Source organism: Rattus norvegicus, chromosome 7 (assembly GCF_021556685.1).
Source record: "Rattus norvegicus strain SHRSP/BbbUtx chromosome 7, alternate assembly SHRSP_T2T, whole genome shotgun sequence".
Classification (NCBI taxonomy): Eukaryota; Metazoa; Chordata; class Mammalia; order Rodentia; family Muridae; genus Rattus; species Rattus norvegicus.
In genome coordinates, this window is record NC_141540.1 from 7,904,506 (window position 1) to 7,928,729 (window position 24,224).

At 39.5% G+C, this 24,224-nt stretch overlaps 1 protein-coding gene across 1 annotated transcript; it reads right to left on the reverse strand.

Annotated features, from left to right (window-relative positions):
• Positions 1-16,776: 16,776 nt before the first annotated feature.
• Or6c202e (olfactory receptor family 6 subfamily C member 202E) lies at positions 16,777-17,730 on the reverse strand. The gene is given in 1 exon segment (NM_001000587.1): positions 16,777-17,730. A coding segment is annotated over 1 exon segment (954 nt).
• Positions 17,731-24,224: the final 6,494 nt, after the last annotated feature.

Consider the following 24,224-nt stretch of genomic DNA (forward strand, 5'->3'; position numbering starts at 1 on the left):
GATTTTGATTTGTTTTCTTTTCAAATGTTATATGCTTTCCCAGTTTCCTGCCCATATCTCCCCTCCCCCTCCTCCTGCTTCTATGAGGGTGTTCCACCAATCACACACCCACGCATCTGGCCTCCCAACCCCAACATTCCCCTACACTGGGGCATCGAGCAGGACCAAGGGCTTCTCCTCCCTTTGATGCCCAACATCATCCTCTGATACATGTGCTGTTGGAGCCATGAGTCTGTCATGTGTACTCTTTGGATGGTGGTTTAGTCCCTGGGTGCTCTGGTTGGCTTGGCATTATCGTTCTTATAGAGTTGCAAACCCCTTCAGCTTCTTCAATCCTGTCTCTAACTCCTCCATTGGGAACCCCATTCTCAGTTCAGTGGTTAGCTGTGAGGATCCACCTGTGTATTTGTCATGCTCTGCTAAAGCCTCTCAGGAGACAGCTATATTAGGATCCTGTCAGATTGCACTTCTTGGCATTCCCAATAGTGACTGGCTTGTAGGGTGTATGTTGTCCCATCCACCAGGACTGTCAATGAGGGTCCAGAGGGTATCTGGAAGAGAATGGGGGATAAGAGACATGAAGAAGGACACCAAGACAAGAGTCTGATCAAGGCGACAATTTTAATTTCTTTTTTTGTTCATAGTCATTTTATTCCCTATGGTTTCTTTTCTTCCATCTTTATTAACTTGACTATTTCTTATTTACATTTCAATTATTATTCCACTTCCCGGTTTGCGGGCAAACATCCACCTAACCCCTCCCCTTCCCCTTCTATATGGATGTTCCCATCCCCATCCTCCTCCCATTACCACCCTCCCCCAACAATCACGTTCAATGGGCTTCATTCTTGGCAGGACCCAGGGCTCCCCCTTCCATCAGTGCTCTTACTAGGCTATTCATTGCTACATATGCAGTTGGAGTCCAGGGTCAGTCCATGCCTATGGGTAGGGGCTTAGTCCCTGGAAGCTCTGGTTGGTTGGCATTGTTGTTCATATGGGGTCTCAAGCCCCTTCAAGGTCTTTCAGGCCTTTCTCTGAAACCTTCAATGGGGGTCCGGTTCTCAGTTTAGTGGTTTGCTGCTGGCATTCGCTTATGAATTTGTCGTATTCTGGCTGTGTCTCTCAGGAGAGATACACATCCAGTTCCTGTCAGCCTGCACTTCTTTGCTTCATCCATCTTATCTAGTTTGGTGGCTGTATATGTATGGGCCACATGTGGGGCAGGCTCTGAATGGGTGTTCCTTCTGCCCCTGTTCTAAACTATGCTTCCCTATTCCTTCCCAAGGTATTCTTGTTCCCCTTTTAAAGAAGAAGTGAAGCATTCGCATTTTGGTCGTCCTTCTTGAGTTTCATGTGTTCTGTGCATCTAGGGTAATTCGAGCATTTGGGCTAATATCCACTTATCAGTGTGAGCAGACCATGTGTGTTTTTCTGTGATTAGGTTACCTCACTCAGGATATTTTTCAGTTCCATCCATTTGCCTATAAATTTCATAAAGTCATTGCTTTTGATAGCTGAGTAATATTCCATTGTGTAGATGTACCACATTTTCTGTATCCATTCCTCTGTTGAAGGGCATCTGGGTTCTTTCCAGCTTCTGGCTCATATAAATAAAGTTGCTGTGAACATAGTGGAGCATGTGTCTTTGTCATATGTTGGGCATCTTTTGGGTATATGCCCAAGAGACGTATAGCTGGGTCCTCAGGTAGTTCAATGTCCAATTTTCTGAGGAACTTGCAGACTGATTTCCAGAATGGTTTTACCAGTCTGCAATCCCACCAACAATGGAGGAGTGTTCCTCTTTCTCCACATCCTCGCCATCATTTGCTGTCACCTGAATTTTTGATCTTAGCCATTCTCACTGGTGTGAGGTGAAATCCCAGGGTTGTTTTGATTTGCATTTCCGTTATGAGTGGAGATGTTGAACACTTCTTTAGGTGTTTCTCAGCCATTCAGCATTCCTCAGCTGTGAATTCTTTGTTTAGCTCTGAACCCCAGTTTTTAATAGGGTTATTTGTCTCCCTGCGGTCTAACTTCTTGAGTTCTTTGTATATTTTGGATATAAGCCCTCTATCTGTTGTAGGACTGGTAAAGATCTTTTCCCAATCTGTTGGTTGCTGTTTTGTCATAACGACAGTGTCCTTTGCCTTACAGAAGCTTTGCAGTTTTATGAGATCCCATTTGTCGATTCTTGATCTTAGAGCATAAGCCATTGGTATTTTGTTCAGAAAATTTTCTCCAGTTCCCATGTGTTTGAGATGCTTCCCTACTTTTTCTTTTATTAGTTTGAGTGTATCTGGTTTGATGTGGAGGTCCTTGATCCACTTGGACTTAAGCTTTGTACAGGGTGATAAGCATGGATTGATCTGCATTCTTCTACATGCTGACCTCCAGTTGAACCAGTACCATTTGCTGAAAATGCTATCTTTTTTCCATTCGATGGTTTTGGCTCCTTTGTCCAAAATCAAGTGACAATAGTTGTATGGGTTCATTTTTGGGTCTTCAGTTCTATTCCATTGGTCTATCTGTCTGTCTCTGTACCAATACCATGCAGTTCTTTTTATCACTATTGCTCTGTAATACTGCTTGAGTTCATGGATAGTGATTTCCCCAGAAGTCCTTTTATTGTTGCGGATAGTTTTAGGTATCCTGGGTTTTTTGTTATTCCAGATGAATTTGCTAATTGTTCTGTCTAACTCTCTGAAGAATTGGATTGGTATTTTGATGGGGATTGCATTGAATCTGTAGATTCCTTTTAGTAAAATGGCCATGTTTAGTAAATTAATCCTGCTAATCCATGAGCATGGGAGATCTTTCCATCTTCTGAGGTCTTCTTCAATTTCTTTGTTCAGAGGCTTGAAGTTCTTATCATACAGATCATGCGCTTGCTTGGTTAAAGTCACACCGAGGTACTTTATATTATTTGGGACTATTATGAAGGGTGTCATTTCCCTAATTTCTTTCTCGGCTTGTTTCTCTTTTTTGTTGAGGAAGGCTACTGATTTATTTGAGTTAATTTTATACCCAGCCACTTTGCTGAAGTTGTTTATCAGCTTTAGTAGTTCTTGGCGGAACTTTTGGGATCACTTAAATATACTATCATATCATGTGCAAATTGTGATATTTTGACTCCTCTTTTCCAATCTGTATCCCTTTGATCTCCTTTTGTTGTCTCTGATTGCTCTGGCTAGAACTTCAAGAACTATATTGTATAAGTAGTGAGAAAGTGGGTAGCCTTGTCTAGTCCCTGATTTTAGTGGGATTGCTTCAAGTTTCTCTCCATTTAGTTTAATGTTACCGACTGGTTTGCTGTGTATGGCTTTTACTACGTTTAGGTATGGGCCTTGAATTCCTATTCTTTCTAGGACTTTTATCATGAAGGGGTGTTGAATTTTGTCAAATGTTTCTCAGCTTCTAATGAAATGATCATGTGGTTTTTATTTTTCAGTTTGTTTATATAGTGGATTGCGTTGATAGCTTTCTGTATATTAAACCATCCTTGCATTCCTGGGACGAAGCCTACTTGATCATGGTGGATGATTGTTTTGATGCGCTCTTGGATTTGGTTTGCCAGAATTTTCTTTAGTATTTTTGCATCGATATTCATAAGGGAAATTGCTCTGAAGTTCTCTTTCTTTGTTGGGTCTTTGTGTGGTTTAGGTATAAGAGTAATTGTGGCTTCATAGAAGGAATTCGGTAATGCTCCATCTGTTTCAATTGTGTGGAATAGTTTGGATAGTATTGGTATGAGGTCTTCTACGAAGGTGTGACAGAATTCTGCATTAAACCCATCTGGACATATTCTCTTTTTATTTGGGAGCCTTCAATGACTGCTTCTATTTAATTAGTAGTTATAGGGTTGTTTAAATGGTTTATCTGTTCCTGATTTAACTTTGGTACCTGGTGTCTGTCTAGGAAATTGTCCATTTGCTGCAGATTTTCAAATTTTGTTCAATATTGTCTTTTGTAGTAGGATCTGATGAGTTTTTGAATTTCCTCTGATTCTGTAGTTTTGTCTCCCTTTTCATTTTTGATTTTGTTAATTTGGGCACACTCTCTGTGTCCTCTCATTAGTCTGGCTAAGGGTTTATCTATCTTGTTGATTTTCTCAAAGAACAAACTTGTCATTCTGTTATTTCTTTGTATAGTCCTTTTTGTTTGTACTTGGTTGATTTCAGCTCTGAGTTTGATTATTTCCTGCCTTCGACTTCTCCGTGGTGTATTTGCTTCTTTTTGTGCTAGAGCTTTTAGCTGTGCTATCAAGCTGCTGACAAATGCTCTCTCCTGTTTCTTTCTGAAGGCACTATGAGCTATGAGTTTTCCTCTTAGCACAGCTTTCATTGTGTCCCATAAGGTTGGGTATTTTGTACCATCATTTTCATTAAATTGTAAAAAGTCTTTAATTTCTTTCTTTCTTTCTTCCTTGAGCAGGTTATCATTGAGTAGAGCATTGTTCAACTTCCATGTGTATGTGGGCATTCTTCCCTTATTGTTATTGAAGACCAGCTTTAGCCTGTGTTGGTCTGATAGGATGCATGGGATTATTTCTATCTTTGTATCTGTTGAGGCCTGTTTTATGACCAATTATATGGTCAGTTGTGGAGAAAGTACCATGCTGTGGTGTTAAGTCCATTTGGTTCATGACTTTTCTTAGTCTGTCTACGTCTCTGTTTAATTTCTGTTTCCATGATCTGTTCATTGATGAGAGTGCAGTGTTGAAATCTCCTACTATTATTTTGTAAGTTGCAATGAGTGCTTTGAGTTTTAGTAAGGTTTCTTTTATGTATGTAGGTGCCCTTGTATTTGGAGCATAGATATTTAGGATTGAGAGTTCATCTTGTTGGATTTTTTCCTTTCATTTTTCCTTATCCTATTTTTATGACTTGTAGTTGAAAATCGATTTTATTTGATATTAGAATTGCTACTCCAGCTTGCTACTTCAGACCATTTGCTTGGAAAGTTGTTTTCCAGTCTTTCACTCTGAGGTAGTGTCTTTCTTTGTCTCTGTGGTGTGTTTCCTGTAGGCAGAAGAATGCAGGGTCCTCATTTTGTATCCAGTTTTTTATTCTATGTCTTTTTATTGGGGATTTGAGACCATTGATGTTGAGAGATATTAAGGAATAGTGATTATTGTTTCCTGTTATATTCATTTTTGGATGTGAGATTATGTTTTTGTGCTTTTCCTGTCTTTGGTTTGTTTCTGAGACGATTAGTTTCTTGCTTTTTCTAGGGTGTAGCTTGCCTCCTTATATTGGGCTTTACCATTTATTATCCTTTGTAGGGCTGGATTTGTAGAAAGATATTGTGTGAATTTGGTTTTGTCATGGAACATCTTGGTTTTTCCATCTATGTTAATTGAGAGTTTTGCTGAATCCAGTAACCTGGGCTGGCATTTGTGTTCTCTTAGGGTCGGTAGGACATCTGTCCAGGATCTTCTGGCTTTCATAGTCTCTGGTGAGAAGTCTGGTGTGATTCTGATAGGTCTGTCTTTATATGTTACTTGACTTTTTCCCTTACTGCTTTTAATATTCTTTCTATGTTTTGTTCTTTTGGTGTTTTGACTATTATGTGACAGGATGATTTTCTTTTCTGGTCCAATCCATTTGGAGTTATGTAGGCTTCTTGTATGTTTTGGGGCTTCTCTTTCTTTAGGTCATGAAGTTTTCTTCTATGATTTTGTTGAAGATATTTACTGGTTCTTTGAGCTGGGAGCCTTCACTTTCTTCTATACCTATTATCCTTAGGTTAGATCTTCTCATTGAGTCCTGGATTTCCTGTATGTTTTGGATCAGTACCTCTTTCCATTTTCCATTATTTTTGACCAGTGTGATGATTTCTATTTAATCTTCTGCTCCAGAGATTTTCTCTTCTATCCCTTGTATTCTGTTGGTGAAGCTTGTGTCTACGACTCCTTGTCTCTTCCTTTGGTTTTCTATATCCAAGGTTGTTTCCCTTTGTGCTTTCATTATTGCTTCTATTTCCATTTTTAATTCCTTTACCTGTTTGATTGTGTTTTCTTGTAATTCTTTCATGGAGTTTTGTGGTTCCTCTCTATAGGCTTCTACTTGTTTATTTATGTTTTCGTGCGTTTCTCTAAGGGAGTTCTTCATGTCTTTCTTGTAGTCCTCCCTCATCATGATCAAATGTGATTTTAAATCTAGATCTTGCTTTTCTGGTGTGTTTGGGTATTCAGTGTTTTTTTTGATGGGAGAATTGGGCTCCGATAATGCCATGTAATCTTGGTTTCTATTGCTTGGGTTCCTGTGCTTGCCTCTTGCCATCAGGTTGTCTCTGGTGTTACTTTGTTCTACTATTTCTGACAGTGGCCAGATTGTCCTATAGGCCTGTGTGTCAGGAGTGCTGTAGACCTGTTTTCCTGTTTTCTTTCAGCCAGTTACGGGAAGAGAGTGTTCTTCTTTCAGGCGTGTATTCTTTCCTGTCTACTGGTCTTCAGCTGTTCCTGTGGGCCTGTGTCCTGAGTCCACCTGGCAGGTCTATTGGAGCAGTAAAGTTAGTCTTACCTGTGGTCCTGTGGCTCAAGTTGCTCGTGGGGTTTCTGCTTTTGAGCTCTCCCTGAGGGCACCAACCAGGAGGGCCTGCACCTCCTTTTTCCGGGGCCCTTGTGCACTGTGGTCCAGATGACATTAGGTGTTTTGCTTTGGAGTCACAAATGTGGGCAGAGTGTAGTCTCTTCTGGCTTTCCATGCGTGTGTGCCCCTCCCTCGGGATTTGGGTGCAGGAAGCTTTTGATCGTGTCCCTTCAGATCTGGGTGGTGTCTGGACTGCAGGCAACCTCACACTAGAGTGCCCCTATATTCAGGTTCCCAGAGGCCCTATACAGTTTCCTCTTGTGCCAGGGACATGGCCAGGGGTGGGTAATATTGGTGGTCTCTCCTGCTCTGCAGTCTCAGTAGTGCCAACCTGTCTGGGTAGTGAGCTTTCTCTTCCAAGGAGTTTGGGAGCAGGGAACTGTGGGCTGGGATCAGTGAGGTTGGAGCTCCGGGTGACAATTTTAATTATTGCAAGCTCTGGTTATATACTAAAGCAAGGCTGGGGGAAGAGGAAATCTTCAGGGGGCCGGCAGACCTTGATGTATTAGCCAATAAGGTAGTTAGCTCACATCTGCAGGATGTTGGCCTAGGTCTTGTATGAAGCTGGCTCCTCACAAAGGTCACAAGCCTTTGGGTCTGTAGGAAGTTGGCTCTTTGCACAGATCACAAGTCCTAGGTCTGTAGAATGCTAGCTCTTTGCAAAGGTCATGAGCCCTAGATCTGTAGGAAGCTAGCTCCCTGCAAAAGTCCCAAGCTTCCATTTGGCAAGGCTGTTACTAAGCAATGCTTACCACCAGATTTGTATTAGCACTTCTGTAAGCTTAGCTAGAACATTGTTTTTTTTCCCACTGAGCTTGTCCTTTAGATAAACTTTCATATGTTCTTTGTCTGTCCTAATTAGCTCAATGTTGGGGTCTCAGTTAAGTTGGCTCCCCGCATGTATGTATATGGACTGGATCCCCAGCTGGGACAGTCTCTTCATGGCCTGTTCTTCAGTCTCTGCTCCAAACTTTGTCTCTGTAATTCCTCCCATGAATATTTTTGTTCTCCCGTCTTGGAAGAACGGAAACATCTGCACTTTGGTTGACCTTCTTGAGCTTCATGTGGTCTGTGGATTTCATGTTGGGTAATCCAAACTTTTGGGCTAATATCCACTTATCAATGAGTACATACCATGTATTTTATTTATGTTTGTGTTACCTCATTCTGGATGATATTTTCTACTTCCATCCATTTGCCTATGAATTTCATTAAGTTTTTGTTTTTAATAGTACTCTATTGAGAACTATTGAGTAGTATTCTATTGTGTAATTGTACCAAATCTTCTGTATCCATTCCTTTGTTGAGGAACATCTGTGTTCTTTCCACCTTCTGGCTCTTATGAATAAGGCTGCTATGAATGTGTAGTGGAGCCTGTATCCTTGTTATATGTTGAAGCATCTTTTCGGTGTATGAGCAGGAGTGGTATAGCTGGGTCCTCAGGTAGTCCTATGTCCAATTTTCTGAGGAACGTCCAGGCTGATTTCCAGAGTGGTTGTACCAGCTTGCAATCCCACCAACAAGGAAGAAGTGTTCCTATTTTCTACATCTCTGCCAGCACCTACTGTCACCTGAGTTTTTGATCTTAGCCATTCTCACTGGTCTGAGGTGGAATATCAGGGTTGTTTTGATTTGTATTTCCCTGATGTCTAAGGATGTTGAACATTTCTTAGCCATTCGATATTCCTCAGCTGAGAATCCTTTGTTTAGCTCTGTACCCCATTTTAATAGGGTTTTTTATTCTCCAGAGTCTAACATCTTGAGTCCTTTGTATGTATTGGATAATCGCCCTATATCAGATGTAGGATCTGATTCTTGATCTTAGAGCATAAAATCTTCTCCAGTGTCCATGTGTTCTAGGCTCTTCCCACTTTTTCTTCTATTAGTTTGAATGTATCTGGTTTTATGTGTAAGTCTGTGATCTACTTGCAATTGAGCTTTGTACAAGGTGATAAGAATGAATCAATTTGCATTCTTCTACATGCTGGCCTCCAGTTGAACCAGCACCATTTGTTATAAATGCTACCTTTTTCCTACCAGATGGGCTTTGCTACTTTGACAAAGATCAAGTGACCATAGGTGTGTGGATTCATTTCCAGGTCTTCAGTTTTATTCCATTGATCGATCTGCCTGTCTCTGTACCTTATAGTTTTTATCACTATTATTCTGTAATACAGCTTGAGGTAAAGGATGGTGATTCCCCCAAAAGTTCTGTTATTGTTGAAAATAGTTTTCGCCATACTGGTTTTTTTGTTATTCCAAATGAATTTACAAATTGCTCTTTGTATCCCTATGAAGAATTGAGGTGGAATTTTTGATGTATGCAATCTACAGATTGTTTTGGCAAAATGGTCATTTTTACTACATTAATCCTGCCTATCCTTGAGCATGGGAGGTCCATCCATCTTCTGAGATCTTCAAATTATTTCTTCAGAGACTTGAAGTTCTTTTATTATTATTATTATTATTATTATTATTATTATTATTATTATTATTATTATTAACTTGAGTATTTCTTATATAAATTTCCAGTGTTATTCGCTTTCCCGGTTTCCAGGAAAACATTCCCCTCCACCTCCCCTTCTTTATGGGTGCTCCCCTCCCCAACCTCCCCCCATTGGCGCCCTCCCCCCAACGATCTAGTTCAATGGGGGTTGAGTCTTAGCAGAATCCAGGGCTTCCCCTTCCACTGGTGCTCTTACTAGGATATTCACTGCTACCTATGAGGTCAGAATCCAGGGTCAGTCCATATATAGTCTTTAGGTAGTGGCTTAGTCCCTGGAAGCTCTGGTTGCTTGGCATTGTTGTACATATGGGGTCTCAAGCCCCTTCAAGTTCTTCCAGTTCTTTCTCTGATTCCTTCAACGGGGATCCTACTCTCAGTTCAGTGGTTTGCTGCTGGCATTTGCCTCTGTGTTTGCTGTATTTTGGCTGTGTCTCTCAGGAGTGATCTACATCTGGCTCCTGTCGGCCTGCACTTCTTTGCATCATCTATCTTATCTAATTGGGTGGCTGTATATGTATGGGCCACATGTGGGGCAGGCTCTGAATGGGTGTTACTTCAGTCTCTGTTTTAATCTTTGCTTCTCTATTCCCTGCCAAGTGTATTCTTGATCCCCTTTTAAAGAAGGAGTGAAGCATTCAAATTTTGATCATACGTCTTGAGTTTCATTTGTTCTAGGCATCTAGGGTTATTCAAGCATTTGGGCTAATAGCCACTTATCAATGAGTACATACCATGTATGTCTTTCTGTGATTGGGTTACCTCACTCAGGATGATATTTTCCAGTTCCAAACATTTGCCTACGAATTTCATAAGGTCATTGTTTTTGATAGCTGAGTAATATTCCATTGTGTAGATGTACCACATTTTCTGTATCCATTCCTCTGTTGAAGGACATCTGGGTTCTTTCCAGCTTCTGGCTATTATAAATAAGGCTGCGATGAACATAGTGGAGCATGTGTCTTTTTTATAAGTTGGGGCATCTTTTGTGTATATGCCCAAGAGTGGTATGGCTGGATCCTCAGGCAGTTCAATGTCCAATTTTCTGAGGAACCTCCAGACTGATTTCCAGAATGATTGTACCAGTCTGCAATCCCACCAAAAATGGAGGAGTGTTCTTCTTTCTCCACATACTCGTGAGCATCTGCTGTCACCTGAGTTTTTGATCTTAGCCATTCTCACTGGTGTGAGGTGAAATCTCAGGGTTGTTTTGATTTGCATTTCCCTTACGACTAAAGATGTTGAACATTTCTTTAGGTGTTTATCAGCCATTCGGAATTCCTCAGCTTTGAATTCTTTGTTTAGCTCTGAACCCCATTTTTAATAGGGTTATTTGTCTCCCTGCGGTCAAACTTCTTGAGTTCTTTGTATATTTTGGATATAAGGCCTCTATCTGTTGTAGGATTGGTAAAGATCTTTTCCCAATCTGTAGGTTGCCATTTTGTCCTAACCACAGTGTCCTTTGCCTTACAGAAGCTATGCAGTTTTATGAGATCCCATTTGTCGATACTTGATCTTAGAGCATAAGCCATTGGTGTTTTGTTCAGGAAAATTTTTCCAGAGCCCATGTGTTCCAGATGCTTCCCTAGTTTTTCTTCTATTAGTTTGTGTTTATCTGGTTTGATGTGGAGGTCCTTGATCCACTTGGACTTAAGCTTTGTACAGGGTGATAAGCATGGATCGATCTGCATTCTTCTATATGTTGACCTCCAGTTGAACCAGCACCATTTGCTGAAAATGCTGTCTGTTTTCCATTTGATGGTTTTGGCTCCTTTGTCAAAAATCAAGTGCCCATAGGTGTGTCGGTTCATTTCTGGGTCTTCAGTTCTGTTCCATTGGTCTATCTGTCTGTCTCTGGACCAATACCATGCAGTTTTTATCACTATTGCTCTGTAATACTGCTTAAGTTCAGGGATAGTGATTCCCCCTGAAGTCCTTTTATTGTTGAGGATAGTTTTAGCTATCCTGGGTTTTTTGTTATTCCAGATGAATTTGCAAATTGTTCTGTCTAACTCTTTGAAGAATTGGATTGGTATTTTGATGGGGATTGCATTGAATCTGTAGATCGCTTTTGGTAAAATGGCCATTTTTACCATATTAATCCTGCCACTCCATGAGCATGGGAGATCTTTCCATCTTCTGAGGACTTCTTCAATTTCTTTCTTCAGAGTCTTGAAGTTCTTATTGTACATATCTTTTACTTGCTTGGTTAAAGGCACACCGAGGTACTTTATTTTATTTGGCTCTATTATGAAGGGTGTTGTTTCCCTAATTTCTTTCTCGGCTTGTTTCTCTTTTGTGTAGAGGAAGGCTACTGATTTATTTGAGTTATTTTATACCCATCCACTTTGCTGAAGTTGTTTATCAGCTTTAGTAGTTCTCTGGTGGAACTTTTGGGATCACTTAGATATACTATCATATCATCTGCAAATAGTGATATTTTGACTTCTTCTTTTCTGATCTGTATCCCCTTGACCACCTTTTGTTGTCTGATTGCTCTGGCTAGAACTTCAAGAACTATATTGAATAAGTAGGGAGAGAGTGGGCAGCCTTGTCTAGTCCCTGATATTAGTGGGATTGCTTCATGTTTCTCTCCATTTAGTTTAATGTTAGCTACTGGTTTGCTGTATATGGCTTTTACTATGTTTTGTTATGGGCCTTGAATTCCGATTCTTTCCAGGACTTTTATCATGAAGGGGTGTTGAATTTTGTCAAATGCTTTCTCAGCATCTAATGAAATGATCATGTTATTTTGTTCTTTCAGTTTGTTTATATAATGGATCACGTTGATGGTTTTCCGTATATTAAACCATCCCTGCATGCCTGGGATGAAGCCTATTTGATCATGGTGGATGATTGTTTTGATGTGCTCTTGGATTCTGTTTGCCAGAATTTTTTTGAGTATTTTTGCGTCGATATTCATAAGGGAAATTGGTCTGAAGTTCTCTTTCTTTGTTGGGTCTTTGTGTGGTTTAGGTATAAGAGTAATTGTGGCTTCATAGAAGGAATTCGGTAGCGCTCAATCTGTTTCAATTTTGTGGAATAGTTTGGATAATATTGGTACGAGGTCTTCTGTGAAGGTCTGATAGAATTCTGCACTAAACCCGTCTGGACCTGGGCTCTTTTTGGTTGGGAGACCTTTAATGACTGCTTCTATTTCCTTAGGAGTTATGGGGTTGTTTAACTGGTTTATCTGTTCCTGATTTAACTTCGGTATCTGGTATCTGTCTAGGAAATTGTCCATTTCCTGCAGATTTTCAAGTTCTGTTGAATATAGGCTTTTATAGTAAGATCTGATGATATTTTGAATTTCCTCTGAATCTGTAGTTTTGTCTCCCTTTTCATTTCTGATTTTGTTAATTTGGATACACTCTCTGTGTCCTCTTGATAGTCTGGCTAAGGGTTTATCTATCTTGTTGATTTTCTCAAAGAACCAACTTTTGGTTCTGTTGATTCTTTCTATTGTCCGTTTTGTTTCTACTTGGTTGTTTTCAGCTCTGTGTTTGATTATTTCCTGCATTCTACTCCTCCTGGGTGTATTTGCTTCTTTTTGTTCTAGAGCTTTTAGGTGTGCTGTCAAGCTGCTGACATATGCTCTTTCCTGTTTCTCTCTGTAGGCACTCAGCACTATGAGTTTTCCTCTTAGCACAGCTTTCATTGTGTCCCATAAGTTTGCGTATGTTGTACCTTCATTTTCATTAAATTCTAAAAAGTCTTTAATTTCTTTCTTTATTTCTTCCTTGACCAGGTTTTCATTGAGTAGAACATTGTTCAATTTCCACGTATATGTGGGCATTCTTCCTTGATTGTTATTGAAGACCAGTTTTTGGCCGTGGTGGTCTGATAGCACGCATGGGATTATTTCTATCTTTCTGTACCTGTTGAGGCCCATATTTTGACCAATTATATGGTCAACTTTGGAGAAAATACCATGGGGAGCTGAGAAGAAGGTATATCCTTTTGCTTTAGGGTAGAATGTTCTATAAATATCTGTTAAGTCCATTTGGCTCATGACTTCTCTTAGTCTGTGTACGTCTCTGTTTAATTTCTTTTTCCATGGTCTGTCCATTGATGAGAGTGGGGTGTTGAAGTCTCCTACTATTACTGTGTGAGGTGCAATGTGTGTTTTGAGCTTTAGTAAGGTTTCTTTTACGTATGTAGGTGCCCTTGTATTTGGGGCATAGATATTTAGGATTGAGAGTTCATCTTGGTGGATTTTTTCTTTGATGAATATGAAGTGTCCTTCCTCATCTTTTTTGATGAAATCAATTTGAAAATTGATTTTATTTGATATTAGAATGGCTACTCCAGCTTGCTTCTTCTGACCATTTGCTTGGGAAGTTGTTTTCCAGCCTTTCACTCTGAGGTAGTGTCTGTCTTTTTTTCTGAGGTGTGTTTCCTGTAGGCAGCAGAATTCAGGGTCCTCGTTGCGTATCCAGTTTGTTAATCTATGTCTTTTTATTGGGGAGTTGAGGCCATTGATGTTGAGCGATATTAAGGAAGAGTGATTATTGCTTCCTGTTATATTCATATTTGGATGTGAAGTTATGTTTGTGTGCTTTTCTTATCTTTGTTTTGTTGCGAAGACGATTAGTTTCTTGCTTCTTCTGGGGTATACCTTGCCTCCTTATGTTGGGCTTTACCATTTATTATCCTTTGTAGTGCTGGATTTGTACAAATATATTGTGTAAATTTGGTTTTGTCATGGAATATCTTGGTTTCTCCATCTATGTTAATTGAGACTTTTGCACGTTACAGTAACCTGGGCTGGCATTTGTGTTCTCTTAGGGTCTGTATGACATCTGTCCAGGATCTTCTGGCTTTCATAGTTTCTGGCAAAAAGTCTGGTGTAATTCTGTTAGGTCTGCCTTTATATGTTACTTGACCGTTTCCCCTTACTGCGTTTAATATTCTTTCTTTATTTTGTGCGTTTGGTGTTTTGACTATTATGTGACGTGAGGTGTTTCTTTTCTGGTCCAATCTATTTTGAGTTCTGTAGGCTTCTTGTATGCCTAAGGGTATCTCTTTTTTTAGGTTAGGGAAGTTTTCTTCTATGATTTTGTTGAAGATATTTACTGGTCCTTTGAGCTGGGAATCTTCACTCTCTTCTATACCTATTATCCTTAGGTTTGATCTTCTCAGTGAGTCCTGCATTTCCTGTATGATTTGGACCAGTAGCTTTTTCCGCTTTACATTATCTTTGACAGTTGAATCAATGATTTCTGTGGAATCTTCTGCTCCTGAGATTCTCTCTTCCATCTCTTGTATTCTGTTGGTGAAGCTCATATCTACAGCTCTTTGTCTCTTCTTTTGGTTTTCTTTATCCAGGGTTGTTTCCATGTGTTCTTTCTTGATTGCTTCTATTTCCATTTTTAATTCCTTCAACTGTTTGATTGTGTTTTCCTGGAATTCTTTCAGGGATTTTTGTGACTCCTCTCTATGGGCTTCTACTTGTTTATTTATGATTTCCTGGAATTCTTTCAGGGATTTTTGTGACCCCTCTCTATGGGCTTCTACTTGTTTATTCATGATTTCCTGCAATTTTTTCATGGATTTTTGCGATTCCTCTCTGTAGGCTTCTACTTGTTCTCTAAGGGAGTTCTTCACATCTTTCTTGAAGTCCTCCAGCACCCTGATCAAATATGATTTTGAAACTAGATCATGCTTTTCTGGTGTGTTTGGATATTCCGTGTTTGTTTTCATGGGAGAATTGGGGTCCGATGATGCCATGTAGTCCTGTTTTCTGTTGCTTGGGTTCCTGCGCTTGCCTCTGGCCATCAGATTATCTCTGGTGTTACTGTGTTCTGCTATTTCTGACAGTGGCTAGACTGTCCTATAAGCCTGTGTGTCAGGAGTGCTGTAGACCTGTTTTCCTGTTTTCTTTCAGCCAGTTATGGGGACAGAGTGTTCTGCTTTTGGGCGTGTAGTTTTTCCTATCTACAGGTCTTCAGCTGTTCCTGTGGGCCTGTGTCTTGAGTTCACCAGGCAGGTCTCTTGCAGTAGAAAAGTTGGTCTTACCTGTGGTCCCCAGGCTCAAGTTTGGTCATGGGGTGCTGCCTACGAACTCTCCATGGCGGCAGTACCAGGAAGATCTGTGCCGCCCTTTCCCGGAGCCTCTGTGCACCAGGGTTCCAGATGGCGTTTGGTGTTTTTCTCTGGCATCAGAGATTTGTGCAGAGTGCAGTCTCTTCTGGTTTCCCAGACGTGTCTGCTTCTCTGTAGGTTTAGCTCTACCCCCCACGGGATTTGGGTGCAGAGAACTGTTTATCTGGTCTGTCCCTTCAGGTTCCGGTGGTGTCTCAGGTGCAGGGGACCTACCACTCCTGGGCCCTCCCCCACGGGAACCCAGAGGCCGTATACAGTTTCCTCTTGGGCCAGGGATGTGGGCAGGGGTGGGCAGTGTTGGTGGTCCCTTCTGCTGTGCAGCCTCAGGAGTGCCCACCTGACCAGGCGGTGAGGTCTCCGTCTCACGGGGTTTGGGAGCAGAGAGCTGCTGCGGGCCGGGATCCGCGGGTTTGGGACTCCAGGTAAACACAGGAAGTGCCCGGTCCCAGAGGAATTTTGCCTCTGTGTGTCCTGATTTCACCAGGCAGATCTCTTGCAGCAGAATAGTTGGTCTTACCTGTGGTCCCGAGACTCAAGTTTGCTCGTGGGGTGCTGCCTACGAGCTCTCTGCAGCGGCAGCAACCAGGAAGATCTGCACCGCCCTTTCCGGGAGCCTTCGTGCACTTTGACCCCTTTAGAAAAAGCTACTCTGGCTAGCATTGAAGACAGCACTAATTTTTAAAATAAATACAAGTATGTGGAACCCAGTTTGACGTGGCCAATTAGCTACATGACAGTAGCATGTTCCCCACCTAGGTTGTATGGCCTCTATCCATTAACTTACCATATCTACATTATTAGACACACATTTCTTGCAGTATGGAGGATCTTAAATGCAACTATATAGTGATTGGTTATCCCTGTAGCATATATATCTCTGCTGAGTAAACAAGTACATCTCACATAGAATGTTAATATTAGTATAGTATGATGTCCTATTTGGATAAGAAATTGATAGGTATCCCCCCTCCCAGTACCCTGCATAGCATCTTCAGCTACAACAAAAGCTACCCATTGGGAAAGAATCTTCTAGCTCAGTTTCATGTTGATTTAATCCATGTCTTATAAGTGAAGTGTGGAATGTCTTGAACCATGAGGTTATGTCATCTAGTTATGGTGGGTAGCCAAGAGCAGGATTAATAGCTTATATTATTTTGGAAGTCTTAGGGGGCTTCCATAATGAAGACAATGTAGGTAGATGTAAGAAGAGAGGTAGGTAGCCTATACCTGGCACTGGGATTTTAATTTCATAACCCAATAACTTCTGGGAACGCTGTAATCTACCCAGTCAGATTATTTCTGTTCAAAAGCATTCAAAATATTTTTAGTTTGCTTATAAAGTTGTGGGTTTTTATGTTTTTTTATACATCATTAGTTATAGTTAACTCTCTTCTCATGATCTTCTCTCCCTTAGCTCCCTATTCTCACTTAAGCCTCCCTCAAAATGTTCTCTCAACCTCTGTTTTTATATCACATATATTCTTTTGGTCCTTTCTCATTAATTTTTGTGAAAGTCACCCAATGAAGAGAAAAACACATATGGAGCTTAATGGCTTCTGTTTAATTAATATTTTATTTCTATATTTGATCAGTCTTTTTCTTCATTGAGATCATGACAATCTTTTTGAAGGAATCACTGAAGGCTTGTCTAACTTGCTTATTTCTTAGAGTATAAATGAATGGATTCAGCATGGGAGCAATTGATGTCATCAGAACTGTTACTCCTTTATTGATAGTCACCGAATCCTTTGCCGAAGGGTTGATGTAAATGAAAATACAACTTCCATAGGTGATGGAAACTACAATCATGTGAGAAGAACAGGTGGAAAAGGCCTTTTTCCTTTGCTTGACAGAGGGGAATCTTAGAATGGTCTTGACAATATGTACATAGGACAGAGTAACACACACAAGGGTCAGAATGAAGGTCAGCAGTGCACAAATAATCACCAGCTGCTCTATGAGCCAAGTGTCTGAGCATGAAATCTTCAAGATAGGAGATGCATCGCAGAAGAAATAATCAATAACATTTGAGTCACAGAATCTCAAGTTTAGGAACAGAGTAAGTGGTGGGAGTATAATGAGCAAGCCAGCCATCCAGCAGCAGAGAACGAGTGTCTGACACACCTTACTGTTCATGATGGTTACATAATGCAGGGGTTTGCAGATGTCCACATAACGATCATAGGACATTATGGCCAGAAGAAAAAATTCAGTTACTCCAAAAACATCAGTAAAGAACACTTGAATGACACAAATATCATAAGTGATTGACCTGTCTCCTGTTGCTATATTATATAAATATCGAGGGATACAAGCAGATGTAAAAGAAATTTCTAATATGGAGAAATTTTGTAGAAAAAAGTACATGGGCATTTTAAGGTGGGAGTCCAATATAGTGAGGGCTATGATTGTCAGATTCCCAGCTATGCTGAGTGTGTAGGCAAAAAATAGAAACATAAATATTGGAATCTGAAGTTGAGGATCATCTGTTAGTCCCAACAGAATGAAGGTGGTTATTGTGTTGTTCTTCATCACTAACTACTGAGTTATTCAATCCTCACATGAAATGTAGACGTGTCTTCTTTGAAAAGATGCAGGGCCAGAGAGCAGTGAACTGTGACTGTTATAGTGAACTTATTCCTGTGTAGTTTCTTCTGCAAGTGGAAGCTGATACTGTTGATATTCTTGAGTGTTTAGCTACTCAATAATTTACTTTAGTTGATTGGCTTCATAGTTTGTGATATATCTTAAAGATCAACCCAAATTTATGACATTTATATTCTTCATTGTTGTACTTGTAATCTTTATCTAATTAGGTTTTCTTGTTGTATTAGATTTGAATCACAGTGTGTTCTGATTCAATAAAATTATTGTCTTTGTAGTCTAAGATTTCTCTTGTATTTGAAAGGTGCACATTCATATTTCTTTCCTAGAATATTTGGTCCTTGATAAAATATAAACATGTAACAACTCATGTGGATTCAACGAACAAGTTCTCTTGCTTTTGCTATAACTTTACATTTTATCATGATGATTAAGCATGCATTTATGAAGCATGTTTTCTCTTTTAAGTTGAAACTTATATGTTGGTTTATAGCATCACTCTTTTTATATTTCTCTGTTAGAGTGCAATTCATACACACTGTTTACTGGGATATACAATTGACTACATGTGAAAATGTTTATCCAAGCTGAGAAAATAAAACATATATCCTTTATTCTTTCAGTGTGTTGAGTATGAGAAATATTTAATGATGTATTAATACCACCAAGTTCAAAATCAAGTTAAAATAGTATACATGCTTCCTGTGTACCGACTGGGAATGACTACATATTTCGATGTTTGGGTTGAATGCCACATTACCAAGAGTTGCCTGAAACTCCATTGTCTGCACTGTGTATCTGTGCTTCAGTGTCAGGCTATTCTACTTCAGCACTTTCTCTGAGAAAGAAAGCTTGTTGACATTGTGGACTGTTCTATTCTCTAAGCTCAGATAGCAACCCAAACTGACACAGTCATAGATTGGTAATCGATGTGTAAGGAACACTTTATCAGTATATACATACCCACACCACTGGTTTATACACTGAAAGGGTCAGTACCTTCTTTTTTGGGCTTCATCTGTATACAGTTTTGTCACTGACAAACTGTTTTGTATCGGTGTATGATATTTGCATGTATGTGTGTATTAGAGGTGTTCATGTATGTGTATGTGCATATGCGTGCATCTTGAGTCTAGAGGTTCACATCAGGTATCCTCCTCTACTGCTTTCCATGTTACTTTCTGAGACAAAATATCTCACTGAACCTGGGGTTTGCTGATTTGGCAAAGCTAGCTAGCCAGTGAACGCCATGGATCTTCCTATGAATGAGGTGCACAGGTGTGCACCACAGCACCGGCTTTTTATGTAGTTGCTGGGGAAATGAACTCAGGTCCTTATGTTGGCAAACATTTTATTTACTGAGCTATTAACTCAGCTCCTGTCACTGATTTTGACTTTTAAAATTTTTGTATGTCTTAAGTTTGATCTTGATATTTTCTTGTATTTGAAACGAGAGATACTAGTGAATAAAGTCATTCCTTTTTTACATGCTGTTCAAAATGCTAAATATCATCTCCTCCTTGCATTAGCTGTCATTATAACTTTGTTACTGAAAATTTTAGCTTTCTTGAGACTGCTGTCAGTAATATATTCAAGATGTAAGTCAAGGAATTCACATACCTTAATATATGATTTTCACATTATTTACATATTTATATATTGCAAATACTTTTGTACCTCCATATATTCAATTAAGACCATTTAACTTACCAGACCACATTTGTGTTAAAAGTTAAAAACTCTCTCTAGTTTGTAAACCATTATAATTTCAAAGTTTCACCTATTTTAAAAATAACATGAACATATGCTAAACTTTAAAATAATAATTTTCTATATGCTGTTATGCATCTCTTTAAGACTTAAAATATCTGCAAAGTGTGTTTTTATAATTTCAGAATTCTTAAAAATGTATCCTCAATAGATAAAGCTACATTTGTTTAGAACCTTTTTGTACCAGAATGTGGTTTATGAGCTTTACATTACTTTCCTCTGAATTTATATTATGGCTGTGTTGCAGTAATGACATTCAAATTGCCACAGTACAAATATGTTAAATTTACCTTTTTTCAACATTTTTTTTTCATGCAGTGTCTTATTATCTAGACGTCTTTGGCCTGGAACTCACTATATAGATTGTGCTGGCCTTGAAATCACAGAGATTTGCCTGCCTGTTTTTGTCTCCCAAGTGGTGGGATTAATGGTGTGTACCACCATGGCTGTGTGTGTGTGTGTGTGTGTGTGTGTGTGTGTGTGTGTGTGTTTGTTTGCTTTACAAGATATAAGTTCTGGTTTAAGCGGTTTTCATTCATAAAATTATATCATGGAATAGTCAGCTTCTCAGTTTCCATCTAGTGATTTGACCACCATTATCTACAGGTTTTCCCTTCTATTTTCCATCTTTGTTTCTTCAATGAATAGTTTAGTTGTATATGAAAATAAGAGTTAGGAACTTCTTAATTTTTGATTCAAAGTAATACTTGCTACATTGTTTTTCTCAGGTGACACTTTGTTTCATTAGCACAATGAATGAAATGTATTTTAGTTTTTGAATCTCCAGTGTTTGAGAATGAAGAGAAAATAATTCTGTTTTCATTTTCCTAATAAAGCTAGTGTGTTATGTTGACAGTTGTCCTTTTGCCTTTAAAATAGCTACTTCTTCAAGAGATGAAGTTTTCATCCCCCCAAAATATAAGGCAAGTTTACTGGAACCATCAGAGAGAAGGAGAGACAACCATGGTTTTGGAAAACTCATGACATTCCTAGGAACTGTAAATACTGAATGATTTTAATCCATCAAGTGCACTGTTTTTAGCCTCCTTCCTGTTGTCAACACATGTCTTCTGAGTGTTTATTCCTGGAGTTAGTTTGTGGTAACTTGTTTATTCCTGTACTGCTGTGTGATAGCCCTGGTTACAAAAATAACCTTCATTTACTTCATTAAGGGCAAATATCTCTTAGCTTTTAAGAGGCAAAGCTTTAGGAAATAATTACATATTCCAAAGAAATTTTTTATTAAAAAGTTTTCAGGGAGCCAATTTTGTCCCCGTCAGAATAAACTATCACACTGGATGATTCTTGATTATACATCTTTTCTCTTTAAACAGGTGAGTGAGGCTATGAAATCACAGCAAGTGGCCATAAATTCATATGGTATTTACACTTTGATGAAAAAACAGCACCATTTAAATATAATTCAGAACTGACTGCATATCTTTATGTAACAATTTATATAAATAATTACAGCAGTTGACTTTGGTATGTCAGGTTTAACACGCTTACCAGAAAAATCACCACCAAAGATGAAGTTGAAGCAAGAGCCAGTGTGCTTGCTCTTCTGACAGCTAATGTTAGGTTCAGCAGAATCTTTAGGAGTCTGGAGGCTATTTTGATACAGATATCCTGCCAGCAAGGCTCATGTAGAACTTTCTAGTTTCAGTGCACTGATCCCTACTTTCTCTCATGCCGTGCAAAGAACTAGTCCTACAAACTCTCCAAAGATTTTCATCTCCAACACACTGGAGAGATTTTCAAAACCAGAACTTTGGTTATTTTTTATCCTGGGCATATATTCTAGATTTCTTTTGGTTGAAAATAAACACAACTGCAAATATTGTCCTCTTTTTTCAAAGCATTGACCTGATGATTTCTTTGGATAGGTTTTTTTCACTATTCATATTTGCATTTGATTCTTTCCTAAACTAACTACCTAAATATCTGAGTCCTCAGTGACCTATGTTCAGACCTCACTAATGAGCATCTGTAATGAACTTGGGCAAAAAATCCTGAAAGATGCTGTAGTGGGGACAGTGTCCTTAGAGACACAAAGATACAGCCATAGCGACAGGTACAGACTGGAGACACATGGGAGAAAATTTATATGGTCAAGAACTATCTGGCATCTCCTGTGTTTTCTCCTTACCATAAATAAAAGGGGAAAAACTATAAGGCTGCTGTAATTACCATTTTTCTCAGACATTAAGGGATAAAACAAAAACATTGGAGAAATTGAAGCAAGTTTCCTTTTAATATTTGGAAGTAAAAGAAAGCATGAATATTTAAGAGTAGAAATATTTTTACTATAACTTTTCACTTAATTACATGAACTGTGACCAAAACTATGACCAAAGAGGTATATGGAACATCTTATATACTTTTCACCATCCATTTATATTTTAAATCACTCTTCTGTGAGAATTTTGTACAATGTATTTAAATTACCTTTGCTCCCCCTTCCTCTCCTTCCATTAAATTCAACTTTATCCATTTTTTTGAAACTCATCAAGAACAATCTGCCCATATACCCTTGGACATATCAAATTCATTGGAGTGTAGTAGAGCCCCAGGTAAGGGCTGAACCCTTAAGGGAAAAGAAATTTCCATGCTAGAATTCTATCCACTTAGGCCTGCATAAATATTGTACATGATATATCATCTGCTTTGAATTCATTTATGCAACCATCATGATGAATCCAGGAAACACCATTGCCTTGTAGTTATCTACCCCTACTTCCAAATGATACCTGAGCCTTGGGAAAATGGGGGTATGATACAGGTGTCTTGCTTGAGGCTGAGCATTCCATAACCTATTCTCAAGGACTCTTTGGTCAGCTATAGTTTCTATGTTAACTTGTACCCATGTGCAATGAGGATTGATTGATGCACTAATCTATAGGTATATCAAGAAGTCATCAAGAGTTGGTATAATACTATGGTCTTTTACTCATTTATTAAAACTTTATTTAAAGGAACTTTCAAATAAGAAAGACCTACATCAAATTAATCAGACCTAAAGTCTATACATCCCAATGACCATCTCTATATATTCAGAGTAGCCGTTCTGAAGATGTAAAGATTCACATTGGACTTTGCACTTTATCACCTAATGTATTTTTATTTACTTACCACAACCAAAAACATAACAAGCCATGGCAGAGTTACACCTAGAAAAACAATTTAGTAGAGTATTAGATTGATCCTTGTGGCCTTTCTATCCACAGAGTTTTGGTCTCGATAATATTGCCAGGTATAGGTTTGACTTGTGGGCCTTAAGTCCAATGGAAAAATGGTTGTTTACTACCTTGACATTTGTGCCACAGTTGTACCAAAGGGCATGTGTTGACAAGATAGTCATTGTGGTAGTTTGTTGAGTTCATCGCTTGGTAATATTGGTGATTCCATTTCTTCTCTAGTAGGGTGCACAGCTCCTTCCAAGAGTATGAATTTTTTTTTATTAACTTGAGTATTTCTTATATACATTTCGAGTGTTATTCCCTTTCCCGGTTTCCGGGCAAACATCCCCCTCCCCCCTCCCCTTCTTTATGGGCATTCCCCTCCCCATCCTCCCCCCCTTGCCGCCCTCCCCCCAACAATCTAGTTGACTGGGAGTTCAGTCTTAGCAGGACCTAGGGCTTCCCCTTCCACTGGTGCTCTTATTAGGATATTCACTGCTACCTATGAGGTCAGAGTCCAGGGTCAGTCCATGTATAGTCTTTAGGTAGTGGCTTAGTCCCTGGAAGCTCTGGTTGCTTGGCATTGTTGTACCTATGGGGTCTCGAGCCCCTTCAAGCTCTTCCAGTTCTTTCTCTGATTCCTTCAACGGGGGTCCTATTCTCAGTTCAGTGGTTTGCTGCTGGCATTCGCCATTGATCGGGAGCTGCTCAAACCCAATGCCTCAGTGACCCTCCACAAGCACAGCAACGCACTGGATCTCTCCTGAGAGACACAGCCAGAATACGGCAAATTCATAGGCAAATGCCAAGAGTAAACCACTGAACTGACAACGGGACCCCCGTTGAAGGAATCAGAGTATGGACTGGAAGAGCTTGAAGGGGCTCGAGACCCCCTATGAAAAACAATGCCAACCAACCAGAGCTTCCAGGGACTAAGCCACTACCCAAAGACTATACATGGACTGACCCTGGGCTCCAACCTCATAGGTAGCAATGAACAACCTAGTAAGAGCACCAGTGGAAGGGGAAGCCCTTGGTCCTGCTAAGACTGAACCCGCAGTGAACGTGATTGTTGGGGGGAGGGCAGCAATGGGGGGAGGAAGGGGAGAGGAACACCCATATAGATGGGAAAGGGGAGGGGTTAGAGGGATGTTGGCCTGGAAACTGGGAAGGGGAATAACAATCAAAATGTAAATAAGAAATACTCAAGTTAATAAAGATGGGAAAAAAAGAACCAGTATATAAAATCAAAAGATAAGTTTTAAATGTAGCAAACAAACAAAAACTCTCATGAGCAGACTCACAAGACATAAAATGCTAAGATAATTGCATAGCCAGACCCAAGGTGAATCACTTATTTTCCAGGTTCTGGGCTCTGTCATGCTAGCCTTCCAGTTGATCTCTACTAGCCACATCTACTCCTTCTCACAAAAAGTGATCATTTTCTCAAATTTCTTGGACTTTCAGCTAACT